This window comes from Lithobates pipiens, unplaced genomic scaffold, assembly GCF_037356315.1.
Source record: "Lithobates pipiens isolate NorthernLeopardFrog02 unplaced genomic scaffold, aLitPip1_a1.2 Scaffold_13, whole genome shotgun sequence".
Classification (NCBI taxonomy): Eukaryota; Metazoa; Chordata; class Amphibia; order Anura; family Ranidae; genus Lithobates; species Lithobates pipiens.
In genome coordinates, this window is record NW_027507718.1 from 245,977,690 (window position 1) to 245,993,538 (window position 15,849).

General features: G+C 37.5%; 1 protein-coding gene across 13 annotated transcripts in view; it reads right to left on the reverse strand.

Moving 5' to 3' along the window:
• SLC4A4 (solute carrier family 4 member 4) overlaps positions 1-15,849 on the reverse strand; it is a 310,000-nt gene that overhangs the window by 12,028 nt on the left and 282,123 nt on the right. For 8 of the 13 annotated variants that reach the window (XM_077476447.1, XM_077476455.1, XM_077476452.1 and 5 more), the window contains 2 exons: positions 15,186-15,347; positions 563-639 (listed from right to left, as the gene is read on the reverse strand). In XM_077476447.1, coding sequence (XP_077332573.1) covers positions 563-639; positions 15,186-15,347 — 239 coding nt within the window. Of the gene's footprint in view, positions 1-562; positions 640-4,081; positions 4,179-15,185; positions 15,348-15,849 lie in introns of all 13 variants that reach the window. The other 5 variants (XM_077476449.1, XM_077476451.1, XM_077476460.1 and 2 more) reach the window with 2 other exon arrangements.

Below are 15,849 nucleotides of genomic sequence, written 5' to 3' on the forward strand. Positions count from 1 at the left end.
ATTCCCAGCAAGGCAGTCACTCAGCATGGGGCCAGGACAGCAAGAATCACTATAGTAGCATACTACAGTGATTTCCAGCTTCCACTGACATCCCACAGGTATGGAATATGTATAATTACATGGGTCCAAGCTGCACCAATGTAACTATGCTAAAAAATACATACCTGGACTTCAGTTGTTTTTTTTTTTGTATTACAGGTACTTATAAAGCACCATCAATTTACACAGCTTTTAACACAATTACAAATGTTTTTAATGAAAAAAAGAAATAAAAAAGGGAAAAAAATCTGTGGAAAAAAGATAAGAGCCAAATTCCCAAAAGCTATGTGGAAGGCTGACTAAATTAATTATTTCACTTGACTTTTTATGAAATTTGCTCACAATTCCATAGATGCAAAGCATTAGTACTGTAATTTCCTCACATCAACCAATAATTTTGCTAGGACATGTTTGAGAGTTATTACTGTTTAAAACTTTTCTTTCACAGTGAATAAAAACTACTCCTGTAATTGGAAAGAAAATAATGTTAGTTAATGGATTCATAGTACAACAGAATCCTCACCTTTGTTTGTGTTTCTGAAGAAATGGTAGTCTTTCAGCATGACGTGTGTCGTTCAAGGAATGTAAATGGCTTTTCTCCTGCATGAAATACATAAATAGGTAAACAGACAAAATTGCAAGTTGATTATACAAATAGCTACAATGTAATGACAAACTTGGTTATTAGTAAAAGGAGGACATTCAGATTAATATTGGCCATTTTTCCAAGATTACGCAGCATGCCTACTTCAATGAATAGTGACTTCACGAGTATAAAAAATATACAAAGTGCCTACTAGACAAAAACAAAGTAAGAGTAGTAGTCTAAGACACTATGGTAAATAAATATTCCTCTATCCTCCATAGGATAATCAAATTGGCATTTTTTCACTACACAGAGCTTGTCAGCCTTCCCTAACAGTGATACAACTCACTTACCCCAGGTTTTAAAAGGCTAAGAATTGACAGCACAGGTTAGCACCTTCCTCTTCTGTATCTAAACTTTTTTTTTTCATTCCTTCATGTTAGGTTCTAAACAACCGAGGAAAACCAAGTCATCTAGACCTGGAGTTCCCCATCACCTCAGAGATGAGAGGTCATCGGACTGCTTTTTCAGACATCAGAAAAGCTCACATAGAGGATGCATTAATGCAGGAGGTAATGTAACAATAAACTTCCACCTCCTGCCTCCACCTCGATCCTTTTGCTTCTTACCTACCAGTGTTCTATAAAGTTTTAGTCAATAGGTTTTCCAAGTGGCTGTTTAAGGTCCTTGGTTTCCCTTTTGCTTTGGATTTTCCTTGTTGGGCTGGTTCACCTGTGCTTTTTGTGTGTCTGCCCCTCTGTTTGAAATGCCTTTAGACATTCCTAGGTTGCTGAAATATCCTCTAGCTGTGTCCCTCAATGAATAGAAAACATAGGATTTTTGTAATTACTGTAAAATCTATTTCCTATAGTATACTGAGGGGCACAGCTCCCTGCCCTCATATGCTATCCTTCTCTCTTTGGACTATTAGCGACAACTGTGCATGCGTGAAGTGGGAGATGTTATAGCCTCAAAAGGGCTGATCTTCACTTTTCTATGAGCTTAGTATCCATTTCTCCTGTAGTTAGTAGTAAAACCTAGGAATGCTTAATTCACATTCTCATGACCAGTCTTTGCTATGTAGTGTATGCTCTACAATATATGCTAAAGGGATAATTGACCAAAATCAATACGTTTTAAAACAACTGCTATATAAAACATTTTCTGGGTTGGAAATCACTTATTTTAACACATACTGGACAAATGAATGATAAAATGTACTTGAAATAAAAATATATAATAATAGCATGAACATATAGATTTAATCACAGATTTGGAATTATTTAGGTACTTTCATTACATCAAAGCCAAAACCTATTGACATAATACACAAGCACATCTCACAAATATGAACAAGATAGTCATTGTGAAAGCTCATTGCTTCTTCTTGTCTTTTTTATAAATGTGAACTTACACATGTATAGCTTAGAATGTAAACAAGGTAACTGCTTTTGCAAACTGGTCCTTGATAACATGGGAGCTATAGTGTAAATAAGACATGTAACCTGGTTGTGGCAGGCCAATTACTTTTCTGCTCACTGTGAAATTCTTTCAATGCATATAAGCTCATAGCTCAACTAATACTTTAATCCCATCACAGATCTCCTCCTAATGTCCTTGTAATAAAGATGGAAACAACCAGCTTTCAGCAATGCACAGAACATTGTGTACATGGAACAGATCACAGGAGAGGAACATATAACATTATGCATACATGCACAAAACTTAATATAATTATAATCATGGGATGATTGCAAATAAAAACAAAAACACATAAGGGAAGCATGAATACAATTATATACACATAGATGATTAGAACAAAATCACGTATTGATGAGAATGATGGCGGTCCATGATAATTGAGATTTGTACCCCAGTGATAATGATTAGAGAGTCAAGATGTTAATGAGATTAAAATTTTTTTTTTTTTTTTAGTTTTAAAGGCTAAACAGCAAGCAATAAAAGAAATAGATAATTGGAGAAACATTAAGAGGACAACGTACCATTTTAAAGGACTCTTTTTTTGTATTTCTTTGTTTTATATATCTATGTTATTGTTACTGTTGTATTGCATACAACAATTGTAAATGATGGGGGGCACCCATTTTTTATTTATATATGCATGCTCTGCTTTCTGCTTAGTAATGTTATAGAGTAATTGTTTTATATTTGTACTTGCTCTGACAACAAGTCTTTAAGTGTGTTCAGACAGAATGGAAAGCTTATATTTTTGCTGCAGTACAGATAGCTACTGAAAAGAGAATTTACAAATCTGTGGTGCACTCATCAAATATGGAACAATGTGCATGTAAAATATGTGAAAATTAGGTAAAAAATGTGTAATCATTTAAAACTCTCAACGGTTTCCCATTAAGATCAACATGTAGTACTGTGATTTAAATTGATGTGAGTTGACATATAAAAGAAAAAAGGTATGTTCTGTTCTGCTTTAACTGCATGAAGTAAGTGGCTAAAATGGTGGCTCTCCAATAAAATAAAGAGTTTTATATATAACATTATGGAATTATTTGATATTGAATGTTAGGACAGAGTCCATAGGCAAGAATAGTTAGCACACTTGTCTGCACACAGTGCTATAAAGCATGCATTTATCTGTTATCGCTTCAAGAACAAAGGGATCTCATTTGATGTTAATCTGGGATCCCAAAATATATGGTCCCAGGTATAATACAATAACCCTTTGGGGTAAAAGAAGTTCTAACTGTGATTCTAAACTGCAGACTGCATACGTCTGGGACAGAGCACAGTTTCAAAGTGTGATGCATGCCCCTTTAGTGATTTAATAATATTAAATATATATCACAAGGAAACACTTGCCTATAACTCAGTCATAGGGAATAAAGGCAAAAATGTTTGGGTAAAATGTAGTGTCCAACACACACACACACACACACACACACACACACACACACACACAGTTTGAACCTTGTTTCAGCGAACAGTCCGCTCGTGTGTAGGCTTGTTCGTCAAACAAAGTTGCGCGCATGCTCAGAAAGGATTTTCACGCCGAAAGCTATAATGCAGTGTATAGGACGTCGTATTTTTCGTCCCGTCGTACGTGCCGTTCACGTCATCGCGCACGGTTTCAGCAAACTGTTCGTCCGTCGTGTGTGGCCATGTCCGTCCATGCTAAGTTTGAGCGGACTGTTTGCCGAAACTGTTGGACGGACAAAGTTGGGCGAACAGTCCGCGCGTGTGTACGCGGCCTAAGACTATATTTGAGAACATTGCCTGTCGTATCTGTCTGGAGCACAGTTAATGATTAAAATGATTAAATGGTTTAGACCTATGGACACTTAAAGATGAAGAAGACTGTAGTTAAAGTTGGAAGAATGACAAGATATTAGTGGGAAAAATAATTAGTACGTGAAAGGAGAAGGTGTGAGAATGGCTATTTTTGTCACACGTGGCATGCAAGAGGTTACATCTACTCACTCTCACCGGGTTTGCTATCAGATAAGAATGGTTCCTGTTCCATGATGTCCATTGGGATTTTTATACTGGGGACATTTTCTGTATAGGGACTGTCGGACTGAAAAGAAATGTGTACAAGTTCTTAAATGAAACATTGTTACTTGTTTCCAGACCATCCTTCTTCTTGCTGAAAAGTTTGCTGTGCACTAGACCCAAAGTGGCTCATTTTCAATACAACCTCTTTCTCTCTTAAGCACCTTAATGGCAGGATTCCTAGTGGTGCGACAGTCTGTGTAACAAGCTAGTGGACATCAATTAAAAAATTTCTGCAAACATTCTTATGTATAAGATTATCATATATCATTTATGCCTGAATATGTAATACGAACTAGCACACTTTCTTTTTAGTGTATATATATATATATATATATATATATATATATATATATATATACTTGTCTTTTACTTTTTGTTTCAACTACAGTACATGGAAGAGTTGGGCTGCTGTTCTGTCTTTCCAGCAATCCTACATTTTGTTCCCTGCTCTAATCAACATCAGTCTTGCTCTCTCAGCACCAATGTTTGGAAGCAGATGGCTTGATTGCTGTACAGTGCCTAAAGGAGACCTATAGGCAAAACTTTTTCATGTGGAATAGAGTAAGGGAGGGTTCTAAATTTGTCAGGTCTTTTTTTTTTGGCAATCTGTGTCCCTTTGGGCAGATTTACCTTCACTTCCTGTCCCAAACCCAAACATAAAGTAAGAGGAAACCTCTGCAAATTAGGGGAATCCCTTGGGGGCCCCCAGGTCACCAGAACCAGTGTCTCCTTTGGAAGATTTCCCCTCTATTACTTTTCTGGGAACAACCCAAAAGTTGGGCTATTCTTTTACTTTCACTTTCAATGATATTGATAAACAGGACAAATAGAGAGGGTGAATCTCCCTAACAGGGGTATAGACAGCAATAAAAACCTAATAGGTGTTCTAATCCATCTCCACTCAGTCCAAAAATAAATAAACATTTTACCTTTAGTTATACTTTAAGGAAGCGGTCCAATGGATAGCACAGGGTATTTTTAAGGTCAACAAGGCCACTCACCATAGTAACATGACCAACAAGGAGACTGGGATGGGGTGGGGCTAAGTTCAGTATTTACATTAAAAAGTGAGATTTTCCTAGCTCTTCGACTCCCTATACCTCTGGATCTGGAGTGTTTAAAATGTAGTTTTCACTGAAGGCAACCTCTTTATCTTTTATTACCATATGCTTGTTTTGAACTTGTTTCCAAATTAGGAGCATAATATTAAAATATTAACTGGTATGTGTGTATTATCCAGGAAGGAGCAATTCCCTGCTGAAACAATCAAACAATTACAGTATATTAGTTAATTTGACTGGTCTGGGAGAAATTACTAACACCAATATGATATTGTAACCCAAGCACTTGCAGCTCTCTTCAGCTTGCAGTGTCCCCTTATTAAGTCTTGACTTGCCACCTCTAATGTTACATTCAGCTGCTTCAGCTTACAGAAATAGAAATAAATATAATAAGGTTTGCATAAAACATATATATACTGCTAAGAATAGCATGAACTTAAACAAAGCATATTAAACCACAGAGTTTAACAACCTTATTATGAAATTTTTTACTGAAAACACATGTGCGTCTGTCCATAGTCGGACATGAGAACTAATGTTAATGTTTGCATTGAGGAAAAGAACTCTAGCATGCTATAATAAAGGCATTAAATGGATCTGCCAACTTAAGGGATGTAGCATACATTTTTTTTTTTGATTTATACATACAATCTCGTCATGACCGAATCATAAAATATCTTTGTTTCATTTTCAAAAAAACCTCACTAAAGTAAAAGTGAACTAATAAAAATAATGAAAAATCATAGCAAAATTCAAATGGGACACTAAACATTATTTAAAGCCAGGTTGAACATGAAGAAGTTTACTAATGCTAAAGTGTATTTCCCCTTTTGCAGTCAATTATGAGAATAATTATTATTATTGTAATATGACAGCATACTTTTCAATTAATTTTGCATAAATGTTGCTTGCCTTTCTAGGTGTTTGTTTGAAACAGGCCTCTAGCACCCTCTGCACAGCAGATTAAAACTACAGTTTTCAGAAAAGAGCAATTACAGTATCTCACAAAAGTGAGTACACCCCTCACATTTTTGTAAATATTTTATTATATATTTTCATGTGACAACACTGAAGAAATGACACTTTGCTACAATGTAAAGTAGTGAGTGTATAGCTTGTATAACTGTAAATGTGCTGTCCCCTCAAAATAACTCAACACACCACTGTCTAAACCACTGGCAACAAAAAATGAATACACCCCTAAGTGAATATGTTCAAATTGAGCCCAATTAGCCATTTTCCCTCCCAGTGACTCGTTAGTGTTACAAGGTCTCAGGTGTGAATGGGGAGCAGGTGTATTAAATTTGGTGTTATTGCTCTCACTCTCTCATACTGGTCACTGGAAGTTCAACATGGCACCTCATGGCAAAGAACTCTCTGAGGATCTAAAAAAAATCCTTGTTGCTCTACATAAAGATGGCCTAGGCTATAAGAAGATTGCCAAGACTCTGAAACTGAGCTGCAGCATGGTGGCCAAGACCATTCAGTGGTTTAACAGGACAGGTTTCACTCAGAACAGGCCACGCCATGGTCGACCAAAGAATGACATGCTCAGCGTCATATCCAGAGGTTGTCTTTGGGAAATAGACATAGGAGTGTTGCCAGCATTGATGCAGAGGTTGAAGGGGTGGGGGTTCAGCCTGTCACTGCTCAGACCATACGCCATGCACTGCATCAAATTGGTCTGCTTGGCTGTCATCCCAGAAGGAAGCCTCTTCTAAAGATGATGCACAAGAAAGCCCACAAACAGTTTGCTGAAGGCAAGCAGACTAAGGACATGGATTACTGGAACCATGTCCTGTGGTCTGATGAGACCAAGATAAACTTATTGGTTTAGATGGTGTCAAGCGTGTATGGCGGCAATCAGGTGAGGAGTATAAAAACAAGAGTCAAATATGGTGGTGGGAGTGTCATGGTCTGGTGTTGCATGAGTCCTGCTGGCACTGGGAAGCTACAGTTCATTGAGGGAACCATGAGTGTAAACATGTACTATGACAAACTGAAGCAGAGCATGATACCCTCCCTCCAGAAACTGGGTCACATGATAATGACCCCATACCCACCTCCATGACGACCACTGCCTTGCTAAAGAAGCTGAGGGTAAAGGTGATGGACTGGCCAAGCATATCTCCAGACCTAAACTCTATTGAGCATATGTGAGGCATCCTCAGACGGAAGGTGGAGGAGCGCAAGGTCTCTAACATCCCCCAGCTCTGTGATGTTGTCATGGAGGAGTGGAAGAGGACTTCAGTGACAACCTGTGAAGCTCTGGTGAACTTCATGCCCAAGAGGGCTAAGGCAGTGCTGGAAAATAATGGTGGCCACACATAATATTGACACTTTGGTCCCAATTTGGACATTTTCCCTTAGGGGTGTACTCACTTTTGTTGCCAGTGGTTTAGACATTAATGGCTGTGTGCGGAGTTATTTTGAGGAGACAGCAAATTTACACTGTTATACAAGCTGTACACACACTACTTTACATTGTAGCAAAGTGTTATTTCTTCAGTGTTGTCACATGAAAAGATATAATAAAATATTTACAAAAATGTGAGGGGTGTACTAACTTTGGTGAGATACCGTAAATATTTAATTTTACACAAAGTGATTATGAACATGTAACAAATATAAAGTAGGTGTTATCCTAATTTATTTGGCTGCAAATGTGGAATTACACTTTGAGGTAACATTCAGGTAACATGCAGTTCAAATATTTTCCAACAGCAGTGAATGCCATCTAGTAAAAATTGATTCACTAGAGTAATCTAGTAAATATACTGTAGATGTGGATATAGATATAGTGGATATAGATATATCTGTATTCTGTATATATATTTGCAACTGCTAAATTACTGATTGTTTAAGGACCCATTTACATCTGTGCCTTAGGTCATGCATATTGTGTCTTGTTGAGGCAGCTCATTAATTTGGATGGGCTTCTCAATGCACCATAATACACAATAAAAAGGCATGCACTATTTTAAGGAAAGCGTTGCACAGTAGTGCATTATCATGCATTGTGGTGTGCTGCAGTGCAGGTAAGTTGGGAAGGTGTGGGCTGGATCATAAAGTAATGCATTATGATTGCCAATTTGTATATACTGTAGCTATAGTCGTATTTATATAGTATATTTAAGGTCATAGGTGGATGACCTTGGAACTCACAGTAGTTTATGTACTGCTTCCAGATCATAAACTGTAAGATAACTCTATTAATTACTAGTTACTACAGAAACATGCAACATACAGGAATACAACAAGCATATATCAGGGCTTCCTATCTCATCTTATCCATAACTGTGTAGTTTGCCCGGTATTCTCACGAACAGCACATTAAGTTTTACAGTAGAAGGGCCATAAATCTATGTTGTTCAATAACAGTTTTTCTATGGTAGCTTTTGTGCTAAAAGTAACATACCGGTAGTCGCCATTGCTGTTTCTAAAGCATAATTTATGAAGTGAACATAACTCTGTCTGAAAAAAGGTTAACATCTAAAACACTGCTTATGTAGTAATTCTCTAAGAGCTTGCTTGTATTGGTACAGCTTATACATAACATAGTGTACAGCATATATTCCACAGAGCTATAAAAATGTTAGTGTTTAATCATGTATTTATATAGACGGCTACAAACAATTATTTGCCTTTTTCAGTTTTCTTTTCATTTGCAGCCGTATGACACTGAATACATTTTTCTTGATTTTGGCATTATATAAATAGAAACTTAAATATAAAAGCATATCAACTATATAATTTTCAAATTAGTTACATGGCCACACCACATTTAGTTGCAGTGCCTGAAACAATGTAACTGTAACTATGAACTTTAATATCCCCATGAAAGGATTTTGTCCCACTCCTCTATGGCAGGGCTGCCGATAAGGGGGTACCACCGGTCCTACTGAAGGGGGCCTGGGCCAGCAGGGGGAAATCGGATGTGGGCAGGGAGGGTGACCGGTTTGGTGGGGGGGGGGGGTCAATATCTGGAACTAATCGCCTGTTTGGCTCTCTCTGCAGCAGCTCAAAGCTGGCTGGGGGGACAGGAGGAGAAGGGGATTGGCTCCAGTAATTCAATTTTATCTCCCCTTTAATCTTCAACTTAGTAATGGAACCATTAGCTGCACATATTAGATCTAACAATGACATAATTGGCATCAACATTGAAAGCTACGAACATAAAAACAGCTTATTTGCTGTTGATGTAATTTTAACACTGACTAATCCCTCATCATCCCTAGTAGAAGTTAAAAAAAATCTCTCATGGTATAGCAAAGGTTTCTTACTACAAAGCAAGCTACACCAAATCTTACATTCTAGACCTAGGAATAGATGCCATAACATGAAGCCTCCTCCAACAGAAATTTCCATACACATGGGCAGATACAAGCATATCCTATCTAGGTATACAGCTAACAAGATCCACTAAAACACTTTTCCAGCATAACTACCTTCCCCTTCAGACTAAACTACAACAAGACCTCTACAACATGGCCAAACGTGAATTCTCATAGGTAAGTAGATTAGCGGAGTTCAGAACGATCCAACTTCCCCAAATTATATATATTTTTAGAACACAATCCCAATACCAACCAGCAATCTTTAAAGCTTTACAATCTTATCCAGATTTGTTTGGAATGGAAAGAGATCCAGATGCATAGGATACGTTGACTTCTATGACTACTACTCTGCATCAATCCTGACGCAACTTAAAGAATGTTTCTCACCGTCCCCAAACTTGATTTTGGGATCAATAGAATCATCATATAGCCCCCATTACCCTCTATCATCATGACTAATCAGTGCCCAACTAAGAACATGCGTCCCATCCTACATTTCTCCGACAATCACAGTAACACTCCGGTCTCGGAAACGGTTGCTCCAACAAGCCCAAACATATCCAAAGACTACCCCCTTGAAGACTCCCTTATCAGTGTTAGGCCCTTTCATAGCCCAAATATCCTTTACATCATGGATCAAAAAAGGAATAACCTACATTAACAACCTATATACTGGAAGCTCTTTTAAAACATGTCCATCCCTTCAAAAAGAATCTCCCACAAGGCAATCTATATCAATACATGTAAATACAGCACTATTACATTCAACTCCCAGCATGGTCCTTCCTAACCTCTGCCACTTCACAACAAAGGGGATCACCATGTTGTATAATATTCGTCAATAGAAACGTCAATTCACCAAATCTCCTCCCTACACACAATGGAAAGCTGATTTAGGACAGTCCTATACAGAATCTCAGTGGACTACGGCCTGTAAATCCACACAGAAAGCTACCTGCTGCTCCTCTTTATGGAAATTAACCACAAAAATTTCACTAAGATGATACCTGACCCCAGAAAAAATCTCACGTTACAGTTTCACCTATTCAGTAGGTGCTGGAAAAATTGTGGTCAAAAAGGAGACATCCTACATATTTTTTGGGGATGTCCCGTACTTACACCATACTGGAATTCTATATTCAACATAATTTCTGAAATTACCCAACAGCAAGTCCCTATGAACCCAGGCCTAGCATTACTATCCCTAGACATAGATGCTCTTCCATTCAAAACACAGCACACAATTACCCATATACTTTTATCAGCAAGAATATCAATTACGAGAATGTGGGGAAAAAAATGTCCTCCTACTTTAACAGAAGACCTAGGCCTAACTCAATTACATTGCCCTTATGGACAGATAATGGCTTCATGCTCTGGGCGGTTACAACACTCACTCTTTCAGTGGTCACCTTGGAACTCTTGGTATTTAAAAAATCTGTAACTCTTCGATAACTATTCCTAATGTATTCAAAGAATATCTATGTTTAAGCAATACTATGCAGGACGGGATTGAATTCTCCCAGAAGACAGTTTGTGCCCATTGGGGTGCCTGGGATGAATACAACTCCTGGCATTATGCCTATTAGTTACATTAGGAGTATTTACTCTGTTTAGCTATGTGGAAACCTTTTATGTACTATCTTTGTAGTCTATGATTATACATTGTTAACTCATCATACCATACAACAGCCATGTTTGTTATTTGTTTCTTCTTACTTGACAAACCTTAATAAAAATGAGTGAAACAAAAAAATACAATCTTATCTTTTTAGATTTCTTTGGGGGGGGGGGTGGGGGGGGCTGTAAGATAGGCTGTACGGGGTCCTGTGATTTCTAACAAAAGCCCTGCCCTATGCAGAACTACATTAGAATTTTATGGCTTGCATGTTTTCAAATATGATCAGCTGATTTCAGTCGTTGCCTGTAGAAAAGTTTGATTTACATGAAAACATTATTAGCAGTCCACAGTTCAATACCTTTACACCCATTAAACAATACTTTATTGCAAAAATATGCAAATAAAGCAAGACTAAACTCTGATTTTGAAAATCTATTCAGGTATGTATTCTTAACTCAAAAAAATATCTTCTATTGCTCTGAGCATTCTACGCATTTTTTTTTGTTGCTGTCTTGCAACTTCCTGTTAACAAGTGGCTATGTTCATTCTCCATGGTTCCACAGTTGAGTACATAGCCACCCTCTCTTGCTCTCTCCTGAGATTGTATAGGGACTCTCGACTATGGGATTTGTAGTGTGAATAGGGTAGTGCACATGACTGCAACTAATGTGTACAGTTCATTCAAAACAAAGGGAAGTGCCAAAACAAAGGGCAGAAAAACACAGTAAAAAATAATTTCATGAAAAATAGATTACAGGGCTATTAGGTAATGGGTTCTGTGTGGATTATTTTTGAAGAATAAGCATATAGTGCCTTTTTAATGCTCTCTGTTTAAGGGTTCTAACCTTCATAAAGCACTCATATCCTAAGACACTCCCCTATAAAACTATTCTACATTACATTAAATTTCTATACACTTGGCATGCTTTAAAGATGCAAGCTTCCTTGATGACTTCTCTGCCTGGCTACCGTATTTCTGTTCTTCTGAAATACCCACTATCACCCTTGGTGACTTTAACCTCTATGGTAATGTTAGCAGCCCAGCTACCCCTCAAATCCTTGACCCAACATCTTTTTCAGCCTAACACAATAAACACATATCTCTCTTTGCCCAGATGACAAAACATTTGACTTTGTCCTTGTATTCTCCCACCTTTGCACCCCTTGCAGCACCCGTTTCCGCTCTCTGACCACAACCTTATCCATTTCTCACTCTCCACATTGTTAACCCCTATCCCTTCAACCATCCAACCACAGCAAGCAGCTCCCTATAGAAACTGTCACCACTTTAACCCTGATCTATGCTGCAACAGGCTACACCTAAACCTCAGCTCTACCCTGCCCTGACTTTGCCATTTCCGTCCACAACAGCTTGCTCTCATCATCACTGGAAACAGTGGCCACTCTCACCCAACATAGTTAGACCCTGACTGCTACAACCAAACAGACACTAGAAATCTTAAGCCATAGTCACTCTCTTAAGCGACTATAGAGTAAAACTAAATCCCTGCAAGACCTAATCCTATAGAAATCTGTCCTCCAAAAATACAATTCATACCCACGTGCTGCCGAACAGATCAATGCCATCATTCTCATCTAGTCTACACCAAATCTTTTCTACCTTAAACTCTCTACTACATCCCCCAGTGCCCTCACCACAAACTCTAGATCACTAAATCATTTAAAAAACAAACCTGATGCAATTTTTGATGAGATATTTACTGTCCAGATATCTCCCCACCTAACATACCATGTCTACTAACACATTTAACACTTTCCATCTTTGATTCTTTCAACACAGATGAGGTTACTGCACTTCTGTCTAACACGACCACTTCCTCCAGGTCAGGTTGCTAGGTGTAATCCCTGGACTCTGTTCTCTCTTTTTAATCCTACATACAATCACTGTTCAAATATTGCCACCTTCATCTGCTCAACACTCCCAAAATTCACCCCTTTGTCTAGACTAACCGGATTGTCATTACCTTGTTGTCTCTCACCTCAGTTATGGCAACTACCTATTTGTTGGCCTACAGGCTATTCCCCATTCAGTCAATCATGAATGCTGCTACTAGATTCATCCACCTTATTCTCATTATGCTCATTGTCTGTAAATCCCCCCACTGGCTTATTTTTGTCCAACACGTCTGATCAAAAATACCAACTAAAATATACAAAGCCATCCACCGCCCTGCTCAAAGCTACATCACAAGTCTCAGCACAAAATATCAACCAAATTTTCCTCTTTGCTCCTGCCAGTACCTTTTGTTCTCTAGTCCCCTTGTCCCCTTCTCCCAAGCCTATTTCCAGGATTTTATCCAGAGCCTGGAATTTCCTCTGAAATATCCTACCCAATCCATCAGGCTATCTCTTACTCTGTCTGGCTTTAGGCAGATCCTTGAAAACTCATTTATTTTGGGAAAGCTATCCCAACTCAACCTATCATCTCAATTTAAATTTCTCCATCAACTTATCAAATGCATAATTATTTATTTATTTATTTTTTATCACTTGCCTCTTTTGTTAGATTATAAACTCTCGTGAGCAGGGAACCCTCCTGCATTGGATTGTATTTTAACTGTACAGTCTCCTTTAATTTTGTAAAGTGCTGTACAATCCACTGGGGCTAAATCCTGTATAATAATACTAATAATAATACCTCATTGCATGATAACTGTGATATTATACATAAAGCAATTAAAAAATCAATTTTGCTAACACATTATAATCATCAAAAAGCCCTTCACCTCAACTCAACTATAAGTATATGGCAAATGAGTACCTAAAAGACATTATTTAGCCAGTAAAGCTTTCAAGTGCCTAGTATTATGCCTCAGGAGAGCTCTTTAATGTATTGCTGACTTTTCACAATGAAAATGATTTAGGCACACATCTGGGATTACTAGGACTTTCATAAATTCTCTGCCCATTGCCATTATTTTAGATATCAACCTATTTGTGCAGTAATGAAAATGAATGTGCCTGCTGCAAAGTTGATTACATTTAAGATCATAAAAGTATGTATAAATCTGAAAAAAATCTATGCCACATCCATTAAGTTAGATTATCCCATTTAATACTTTTATTAGCAAGCTAGAGTTCATTACTTAGATGCAAACATTAAGATTAGTTCTCATGCCTGACTATGGACAGACACACATACAAAGCTTAAATGTTAAGCTGGGATTAGAATACAAGGCATCAAAATGCCATTTCAGAGCTCATAATCATCCAAACATTTGACATTGTCATTTTGAATTTTAGAATGGGTAATATGTGCATTGTAATGGACTCTGGCAGAATGTTTTACACTTTCTGAGAGGGTGAAATAAAGGTGAACTTTTCAAGCTGTGTTTAGCACTTACATACAATGTCTATTATCCAATGGAAAAATGGATGTAACATTGAACAGCTATTAAGCAGCAAGAACAGGTAACCACTATAAAAGTTAACCAATAAATTACAACAACAGCATATTTATAGCAAATATTATCATCCAAACTAGGAAAATATATATTTTATATCATTTAAGCATTTATTTGGTTTTCCATACTTGCATATATTTTATTTAGTAAGGTGCTTGTTTACTGATTATTGATAGAACATAACATGTAATAGTTGGCTATGTTTAGAACCATATTACTCTATTAATCCTTCCAACACTGTCTAGCTTCAAGGTCACATTCTGCTTTTTACTCACTCAGATTGAGTAACCTGTATTATTGAAGTATAAACCAATCAAACCAATGCATTACCTGCTGAATACAGAATCTCTAAGAACCTGACACAGAGCTATTGGGACTAATGTTCAGTCCTTACTATTCCATTTTATTGAAACGCCTCTTCCTAAAAGCAAACTTATATCACCAGCTTCAGTAAGTTTAAAACATATTATGCAAAACACCATTAGAAAAAAATAATAACCAAGACATTTAATGTATATAAATCAGATTAGAGAACACAAAATTAGCCATCATGAGCTGTTGTTAGGAAAGTGGACAATATCTTACATCATCATTGTCACTGTCCACGCTTCCCTTCTTCTTCTTCTTTTTCTTCTCATCTTCTTTCTTCTTCTTGTCTTTCTCAGGGATGACATCATCGAGAAAGCCAAGATCATGCTGGGAAAAGAGGTAGTCCATAGCCTTCCTTACTGCTACAAGGGCAAGGATCTGCAAAAGCACAAGTAGATGTTTGTAATTACAGAAATAGTGCACAAGTGCAAACCATCCTACTTGAAGGAGCTGGAACAGTTTTTCAAGGAGGAATGGGCAAAAATCCCAGTAGTAAGATGTGGCAAGCTCATAGAGACTTATCCAAAGTGACTTGGAGCTGTGACAGCCACAAAAGGTGGTTCTACAAAGTATTGACTTTAGGGGGGTGAATAGTTATACACATTGACTTTTTCTGTAATTTTGGTCTATTTGTTGTTTGCTTCACGATAAAAAAAAAAAAAAACATTGTCAAAGTTGTGGGCAGGTTTTGTAAATTAAATGATGCAAATCCTCAAACAATCCATGTTAATTCCAGGTTGTGAGGCAACAAAACACATAAAATGCCAAAGGGGGTGAATACTTTTGCAAGGCACTGTACATAATATCAGTATTTTATTGCAAAGTTAGAGTCAGTGAATACACGCTTGATTCTCCATAGGTCCAAAAAAGAAAGATGGTG